Genomic DNA, 9,399 nt, shown 5'->3' with positions numbered 1-9,399 from the left:
TGCTACTTCCTGACCTCACTGGCCCCATCTTCACCCTCCCTCCCCCTACTCCAGCCACACTGGCCTCAGTGCTGGTCCTCACACCCCCCAGGCCCTGCTTTGTCCTGGTGGGGGTGGGAATCAGGGTCTCTGCTCCAGGTGGTCCTGTGTCTGGACAGCTCTTAGCCAGACGGTGCCCTTAGCTCACCCCCTCACCGCCCGCAAGCCCGCTCAGAAGTCTCCTCGGTGCGCTCGCCCTGACCACTCAACTGAATCCTGCAACCTGTCGGCTCCCCGCCAATTCGACTCCTGCTTTCTGCCCGGTTCACCTGCTACGGCACTTGCACGTCTATCCTGCTTTACAGCTTACAGTCTGCCTCCACCACTAGTGCTGCCTTCACGCAAGAGACTTTTTGCTTTGTTTACTGACGCATCCCAGCCCGAGCACCTGGGGCAGTGTCTAGGGCATCGTAGATGCTTAGTAAATACATATCTGTGCACTTCGACTAAATTCCGAAGTTTAGAGACATACCAAGATGAACAACAAGGCGATCACAAGGCACGGGGTGGGGGCTGGGGGCCAGGTACTTGGAAGGCCCAGCACGCCAGCCTCTTGAGGAGCAGACCTCATCTCTGCCTCAGCAAAGGCACAGTCCCTCACATGCCAAGGACCCAGGGGCTGAGCANAGCCATAATGGCTTGCCAGAAATCACCTGAGACCACCATCGGGATGGCGACAATGACAAACACTGGAGCTAATTAATGCCTTGAGAATATTAATACATTTCTGTGGGAGGCAAAATCTGTGACTTGGTCTGTAAATGAGAATGGGGGCAAAGAATCTAAGCGACTTGTGCTTGATCTCAGATGTCCCGTGAGATCCANGGAGCAGAAAGCCCTTCTAAGCCCTCATAAGTTCCCCCCCTTCCCCACATTTTAGGTAATAAAGAAAATTCGGTTAAAAGGAAACACTATTCCAGTTTTGGTTTGTCTCATTAACCTACAGCCGCTGTTGGCACGCTTTTTTTCCGTGAAGAGCCGGAGAGTGCGTGTTTTAAGCCAGACCGTCTCTGTCGCAACAACTCAGCAGTGCAAAGGCAGCCGCAGACGAGACGGAAACACAGGGCCATGGCCGAGTGCCAATAAAACTTTATTTACAAATACAGATGGTGGGGCAAATTTGGCCTACAGGAAGCAGTTTGCTGAGCACTGACCTAGAGTCAAATTCACCCCACGTCTACCACGCATGAGCCGTAAGAGACAATCCTGCCCTTGTTAAGCAGCGTGTTCGAACCCGTCATCGCTCCAGCCCTGGCCCCCTGTTTGGAAAGTTGCGAAGGGGTAAGAAAATCACCTGTGTCTCTTCTAAATGTCACCTTTGATGACTCCTAGATAAAAACACGACTGTCTTCGCCGGTCAGTTACACCCAGCTGGGAAAATTCCCAGACTTAGTGGTACAGACAGCCACAGCCGTCAGAGAAGCCACAGAAGGTGGCTCTTGGGGTAGGTGTCGGTCAATGGCTAGCTTGTCCGTTCTGACCAAAGTTTCTAACTGGCAAGTGGCTGTTCTGTCTGAAAGGAGACACACAGAGTTTTAGGAGGTGAAGCTGAACGATTTGAGCTGAGAGACAGCAGCAGCCGAATCAGGTCTGTCGTTTAAGAGGCCCAACTTATGAAATGATATTATTATACACCAGGATTCTCTTCTAACATGCAGGGAAAACTACCAAGTTCAATGGCCCCTCACACGAAGACACACACAACGCATGCCAGTCCCTGCTGGTCAGTCCAGGACACGGAAGGTAGATGCCAGCCCCTGCCTTGTGCAAACACTCTGCTTTTATTTTCCTCTTTTTTCCCCCTAGCTGAATTTTGTTACTTTTCTACCATGATGATTTGTTTTCAGTCTTTATACTTCTTAGAGGTGAGCTGGAGAGGAAAATAAACCACAAAGAAGAAAGGGACTGGGGATGTAGCTCACTTCCTCCTTCGAAAGTTTTTCCCAGGGCACCTTCTTCAGAAAGTTGATCTTGGCTCAGGTCATGATCTCGCAGTTTGTGGGATCAAGCCCCAAGTCAGGCTCCATGCTGATGGCACAAAGGCTGCTTGGGATTCTTTCTCATTCTCTCTCTGCACCCCTCCACCTCAAAGTAATTTAAAAAATAAAAATAAAAAAAGAAAAGAAAGTTTGTCCTATCCCATTCTTGGAGGATTCTGATATTCTTTTTTTTTTTCTAATGTGAGACGGAGAGAGCACAAGCCAGGGAGGGGCAGAGAGAGAAGGAAAGAGAGGATCTGAAGTGGGCTTGCTCTGACAGCAGAGAGCCCGATGTGGGGCTCGAACTCACGAACCGTGAGATCATGACCTGAGTTGAAGTTGGACACTCTACTGACTAAGCCACCCAGGTACCCCTCTTCTTGTTGTTTTTGTTTTTTTCAATTTTGTTTTTTTATTTTTATGAACACTGCTGCTATGAACATTCAAGTATACATTTTTGTATAGATGTATGTTTTCTTTTCTTTTTTAAACGTTTATTTTTTTGAGAGAGACAGAGTACAAGTAGGGGAAGAGCAGAGAGAGAGGGAGACACAGAATCCGAAGCAGGCTCCAGCCTCTGAGCTGTCAGCACAGAGCCCGATGTGGGGCTCGAACCCACAGACCGTGAGATCATGACCTGAGCCAAAATCAGATGCTTAACTGACTGAGCCACGCTGGCGCCCCCGATTTATCCATTTTTTTGTGTTACTTGTGCTGTTGATGTCATGTCAAGGAGGCTTTGACTAACTCGAGGTCAAAAAAGCTTACTCCTATATTTTAAGTATTTTATACTTTTAGCTCTTATGTGTAGGTCTCTGATCCACCTGGGCTGATCGCTGTAGGTGATGTGGGGAGAGAGTCCCAGGCCTTCTTTCGCAGGGAGCTGTCCAGCTGCTCCAGCACCGTTTGTTAAAAAGATTGTTCTTTCCCTGAATTGTCTTCATACCCTTTCCAAAAATCGGTCGGCCATACCCTGAGGGTGTATTTCTGGACTCTCAATTCTGCTCCGCTGGCCCACGCGTCCGTCTTCATGCCAGCACCATGCGGTCTGCGTAACTGTAACTTCATGGTAACTTACGAACTTGCAAAGTGTGAGTTTTTCAGTTCTTTTTGTTTTGGCTGTTCTGGGTCCCTTGCATTTCTGTATGGATTTTAGGATCACCTTGCCCGTTTTAGCAAAGCACCCAGCTGCGATCTTGAGAGAGACGAGCTGTATCCGTAAATCAAGGTAGAGAACACTGCCATGTTAACAATATTAATTCGTCTGGTCCATGAACGTGAACATGAATGTCCTTCCACATATTCTCATCTTCTATATTTCTTTTCCTGGGAAGTTTCCAAAGAATCAGTTTTAGGGGCGCCTGGTTGGCTTAGTCGGTTAAGCGNAAAAAAAAGAATCGGTTTTATAATTGAAGGCAATTTTTTAAAGGGACATCTTGCCAGTTCCTACCACTTATGCACAAATGAGGAGGTGGGCTGAGGACACGAACTGTAGCTGATTAAAAAGACGTGGAGCCGATTAGATTCAAGTCAACTCACCCGAAGAGGGTCCCACAGTCTGTGGCACATTTTTTTTTATCCCAGTGAAGACTCAGAACACCGGTTCTCACCTTGGCTGCACACTAGAATCCTCTTAGGAAACTGATAAAAGTCACTATGCCCAGACTACACCTCAGGCCGATTACATCAGTGTCTCCTGGGCGGCACCCACTCGTCAGTATTTTTAAAATATGTTGCTGAGGTGAAAACTACTGGCTGAACTAATGACCAGAAGTTTCAGGAGTGCCTGGGCGGCTCAGTCGGTTAAGTGTCCGACTTGGGCTCAGGTCATGATCTTGCAGTTCATAGGTTCAAGCCCCACATCGGGCTCTGTGCTGACAGCTCAGAACGTGGATCCTGCTTCAGATTCTATGTCTCCTTCTCTCTCTGCCCCTCCCCCACTTGTGCTCTGTCTCTCTCTCTCAAAAAAATAAACATTAAAAAATTAAGAAAAATTTTTTAAGTTTCAGTGAAATTTTCCATTTTATTTATTCATATTTCTTTAAGAGTTATTCACATTCTACCTCATTCTAGGAAAGAATTAAGCAGACTGGTAAAAATATATAAACTAAGGGAAGATGCAACAGTCAGGGTGAAAAAAGAAGGCAAAAGGAAAGTGAGGATAAAACAGAACTCTGGAAACGCATACTCTGATGGTCTCCACTTTCCACACAAGTACGGGAGAAGGGATCCATATCATGACACGGCCCCAAGGACTCATATTGAGGATATCTGGCAATTTGACAATTATTTGGCAATTCGACCAAAGAGGAGCTCACCCAAGACGCCGCACAGTGAGAACAGAGCGATGCAGGTGCATGGGCATCTCTCAGGCTGTGCTGGGTATTCAATTCACCTACGCCCAAACGCCATTGCTAAACCTCAGTTAAAAATACAAATGAAAAAAAAGCCTAGGGACTCAAAGAACTTTCAAAATGCTAAGCAAAGAATTTTCAAAATGTGAACCCCAAAAGCCCTAAGGCAAATTCCCTGTAAACAGACACAGCTACCTTGGTCGACAGTGCAGGAGATTTTTGTTCTTCCATTAAAACTACAGACCAAGTTAGAAAACATATAGTCTATGTCTGTCTGGCTGTCTCTCTCTCTCTTTTTAAATTAGAACAGTAGGTAAGATCTGTTTAGATGACATGTCTAAGCATGCTCAGTACCAGCCATCTCCCACCTTGTCCCTGTACCTGAATCTGTTGGTGGCTGGGGTGGTTTCCATGTTGAATTCGGCCACTGGCACTCCGCGGGCAGACACCTGCGGGGCGAACATGGCGGCAGGATAGACCACGGACGAAGTTCCCACCTACAAAGCAAACGAACGGAAATGGACAGATGACCATCCTACGGGGAGAGGAAGCATTCTTCCAGAAAACCTTATGGAAACTCAGGCTGGTTTGGGGTTGCAAGATGGGAGGAAAGCTGGCTGGATGAAACAGACAGAGAGCCTCCAAGTCACAGATGGGGGGTCAAGAGGCATCCTGTCGGCTGATCACTGGAAGAACGTGCTGGCGGAAAGGGTCACAATGGAGAGAACGGCAGATCAATGGCCCGGTTCTGTGTCGGCTCTGTGAAGTAATGCCAATGACCCATGTGCTTTTTTTTTTTTTTCAACATTAGAAAACTCAAAGAAAAAATATATTCATGTCATTCATAATCCCGCTACCCTATGATAACCACTGTTCACATTTTGATATATATCCTTTCAGGGTTTTCCCTATAGATACATATTTATAAATGTGCTTTACAAGAATGGAAAGACCAGCACACGCTGTACAAGCCAGCTTTTCTCACTTAAGTGCTCGAGATGAACACGGGCACTGAAACATTGGGCTGCACTCACCAAATACTGTCTGAACGAACATGCACCCATGAGAACGTACTTCTGCTTTTAAAGACATGTTAAGCAAACTCTGAAATATGCATAGCCCTGTCCAATTAATTCCACTTCTAAAAAATACATCCTAAGAAAATGATTTGAAGGGCATGCATGGAGTTACATTCAAGAACATTCACCACAGGGGCGCCAGGGTGGCTCAGTCGGTCAAGTGTCCGACTTGGGCTCAGGTCATGATCTCGCGGTTCGTGGGTTTGAGCCCTGCATGGGGCTCTGTGCTGACAGCTCAGAGCCTGGAGCCTGCTTTGGTTTCTGTGTCTCCCTTGCTCTCTGCCCCACCCAACTCACGCACTCTCTCTCAAAAGTAAACAAGCATTAAAAAAATTAACAACAAAAGAATATTCACTACAGCATTATTTAAAATATAAAAATGTGAAATGGCCTAAACGTCCAATAATAAAGGATTGGCTAAATACATCATTGTATATCCACGTGGTAGAACACCATGCCGCTGGTGAAAAGATGGCACATCTGTGGATGTACTGACACGTTATATGCTCGCGGAAGTGCTACATGAACCAAGTTGTTTCAAAACAGAACGTACAGTAGGAACCCACTTTTGAATTTTTAACCATATGGATACATCCACCTAAGAAAAGGTCTAGACCAGGAGTGGGCAAATGTTTTTCGGCAAAGGGCCAGATAGTAATTTTTTCAGGATTTAGAAGCCATACAGTCTCCATCACAAAGAGTCAACTCTGCCACTGGAGTGTGGAAGCAGCCACAGACAATCCATAGAAGAATGGGCATGGCTGTGTTCCAATAAAACTTTATTTACAAAAACAAGTGGCAGCCTAGATCTGGCCCACCAGCCACAGTTTCTCACCTCTGATCTAGGGGGGAAAAATACTAAAATATGAACAGTGGCTATGTCTGGATGGTAGGATTATTGGTGATTTCTAAGTTCCTCTTTATAATGTCACACTTTTTTTTTATTTTCTCAAATGTAATAATGAGCATGTATTACTTTCAAAATCAGGACCAATTACATGCTCTCTTCATTATTTTTGGCAGCAGGGGAGGGTCTTTGCAAAGGCCAAGATGTGGTCTTACATAGTTTCACATTTAAAACCAACTAGTATTCATTCATTCATTCTTTTTTTTTTTAATGTTTATTTTTTGAAGGAGAGAGAGAGACAGAACGTGAGCAGGGGAGGGGCAGAGAGAGAAAGAGACACAGAATCTGAAGCAGGCTCCAGGCTCAGCTGTCAGCACGGAACCCAATGTGGAGCTCCAACTCACCAGCTACGAGATCATGACCTGAGCTGAAGTCGGATGCTTAACCGACTAAGCCACCCAGGCGTCCCCTGTATTCATTGTTTCTTAATTCTTCTGTAGGGTACAAAACCTCTCAACACACACATTAGGAGGAGGAAGGAAGGAAAGGGAAGAGAGAGGGAAGGAAGGGGAGATGAAAAACACAACAGACTCCATCCCAGTGCTGGTTTTCCCGGAAAATCTCGAGGATCAGGGACGGGCATGACTTACCACTAGACATAAGTCACAGAGGGTCAGCTCTCGGTCAACCTCCTCCAGAATGGCAGGATCCAGGTTTTCTCCAAACCACACCACATGGGGTCGCAGCAGGCCCTGGCACCCTGTCTCTTCACACCTGTAGGGACATTAACCTTCACCCAACCCCAACCCCTGCCCTCCCAGATCTGCCCCACTGGACCAGAGGAAGGCTAGGGGCTGCCCCCAATCCAGTCTGTCCAGAAAGGCGCTCACTTCCTTCTTATCCTCTATCCCTCCCCTTCTGGACCACGTGAGCTTATTCCGAGCATTCCAGCCCTTATAAAGTTTTTATTTTGTCTGGATGCCCTGGGTTGACATGTTGACAGATGTGTTTCAGTGAACCTTAACGTTCTCTTTCTAAACTGGATTTAAAAAGAGAGGGGCGCCTGGGTGGCTCAGTTGGTTGAGCATCTGACTCCGGCTCAAGTCATGATCTCGCAGTTTGTGGGTTTGAGCCCCGCATCTGGTTCTGTGCTGACAGCTCAGAGCCTGGAGCCTGCTTAGGATTCTGTCTCCTTCTCTCTCTGCCCCTCCCCCTCCTCGTGCTCTGTCTCCCTCTCAAAAATAAACATTAAAAAAAATTTTTTTTTAAAGAGAGACCATGGGCCCAAAAATGGAGTCACATGGGCTAAGCCCCACATCAGCAAACCAAGATTTAGTACCTAACCTTGCGGCACATCCAGCCTCTCCAGGGAATGTGGTCTCTAACCAGTCACTCTGGAACGACCTGGTCAGCACCAGAGGGGTAACCCGCCCCAAACACCCCCAGGCTCCCCAGAAGGAAGGTGACCTTGCCCGAAACAATTCCCTCTTCGCCCTAGTAACCTCCTTGCCCTGCCTCTCCCACCTAGAACCGTCTCCGTCGTGTGCAGCTCCTTGGAGCTTCTCTCTGCCTGCTGCAGGGGACGCTGCCCAACCTGTGAATCTCGGATGAAGCCATCCGCATCTTCAACGTGGACTCGGCGGGATGTGGGGACTTAACCATAGCTTTCCCGCTCCCAGCGACTTCATCTCACCCTTCGGCATGGCTGCCCGGAGGCACCAGGCTCAGCCCCGCCTCTAACACCCCAGCCACCTGCCAGACGCATCTGGGACCCCCTTTCATTTTCCCTCAGGTTCACCTTTCTCTTGTCCTGACCACGGCCAAGTTCGCTATCTTCCTCTCATCTTCCACTCCCCACTGCCTGTGGGTCATCTTACATAGACCTTGTACAATAACTCTCCGAACCTCATTTTCATCTTAAATAATCTTCTCAAGAACTGCCCAGGATTTAGATCAAACTTCAGAATTCGGTAACGAAAACCCTCATTAAGAATGATAAATAGGGTTCTGGGGCGCCAGGGTAGCTCAGTCGGTTAAGCATCCAACTCTCGATTTGAGCTCAGGTCATGATCTCGCAGTCATGGGATCAAGCCCTGCATCGGTCTCCACATTAAGAGCGCAGAGCCTGCTTGGGAGTCTCTTTCTCCCTTTCTTTCTGCCCTTCCCCCACTCATTCTCATTCTCTCTCTCTCAAAATAAATAAATAAACACTTAAATTAAAAAATTTTTTAAAGAATAATAAATAGAGGTCTGTGGTTAAATCAACTAGTGAAATATTAACATACAATTATTCTTTAAAGAACAGTGTACTTTAGTGTATTAAATGCTCTGAGAAGTCCTGCAGAAAAGCAAACATACTTCAAATTTGTTTAATCTATGGTAACGTCCATCAATGTCACATGGATCGAGTGCTCTATAAAACACTTTGGGAAATGCTGCTGTAATGTCTGCTTTTGAAAATCTGACACAGGGGCACCTGGGTGGCTCAGTTGGTTAAGTGTCCAACTTCGGCTCAGGTCATGATCTCATGGTTCGTGGGTTCGAGGCCCGCATCGGGCTCTGTGCTGATAACTCAGAGCCTGGAACCTGCTTTGGGTTCTGTGTCTCCTTCCCTCTCTCTGCCCCTCCCCCCACTCATGTTCTGTCTCTCTCAAAAATAGATAAAAATTAAAAAAAAAGAAAAAAGAAAATCTGATGCAAAAATTTTTCTCTAGGGTTTTTTGGTTTGTTTTTTTTTAATCCTGTTTGGTCCTATAATTTCACCTTTGCAAGACTTTTCACTGCCCCCTTCACCCTGAGTTAATAACACTGATGACGAGGAGGGGGACGAAGACAGTAGCAGCTAACAGTTTCACAAGAAACCACCATAACAGCTCTGGAAACTCTCCAGACCTCAAATGATCCCACCACGGTGCAACGCAGGAAGGGACGGGAAAGGGGTGGTTCTCCTCGCCCAGGTGTGATTCACCTTCAACCTTTGGCCCCTGGCCTCACACGTCAGGGTTAGTGTCTGCATGTGTGCATGTAAGAGGCATCTCAGTAAATGAACTTAGACTGTGGTTGTTTTTTTTTTTTTTTTTTTTTTTTTGTCTCTGGTTAAA

The 9,399-nt window shown here is 46.7% G+C and overlaps 1 protein-coding gene across 6 annotated transcripts in view; it reads right to left on the bottom strand.

Moving 5' to 3' along the window:
• SIRT5 (sirtuin 5) overlaps positions 1-9,399 on the bottom strand; it is a 60,368-nt gene that overhangs the window by 4,404 nt on the left and 46,565 nt on the right. For 4 of the 6 annotated variants that reach the window (XM_077770110.1, XM_077770115.1, XM_077770113.1 and 1 more), the window contains 3 exons: positions 6,949-7,072; positions 4,754-4,869; positions 2,786-3,344 (listed from right to left, as the gene is read on the bottom strand). In XM_077770110.1, coding sequence (XP_077626236.1) covers positions 3,242-3,344; positions 4,754-4,869; positions 6,949-7,072 — 343 coding nt within the window. In that variant the 3' untranslated portion in view covers positions 2,786-3,241. Of the gene's footprint in view, positions 1-2,785; positions 3,345-4,753; positions 4,870-6,948; positions 7,073-9,399 lie in introns of those variants that run through there. The other 2 variants (XM_077770112.1, XM_077770111.1) reach the window with 2 other exon arrangements.

Source organism: Crocuta crocuta, unplaced genomic scaffold (genome assembly GCF_008692635.1).
Source record: "Crocuta crocuta isolate KB4526 unplaced genomic scaffold, BGI_CrCroc_1.0 scaffold24, whole genome shotgun sequence".
Lineage (NCBI taxonomy): Eukaryota > Metazoa > Chordata > Mammalia > Carnivora > Hyaenidae > Crocuta > Crocuta crocuta.
This window is presented reverse-complemented; position numbering and strand designations above follow the sequence as displayed.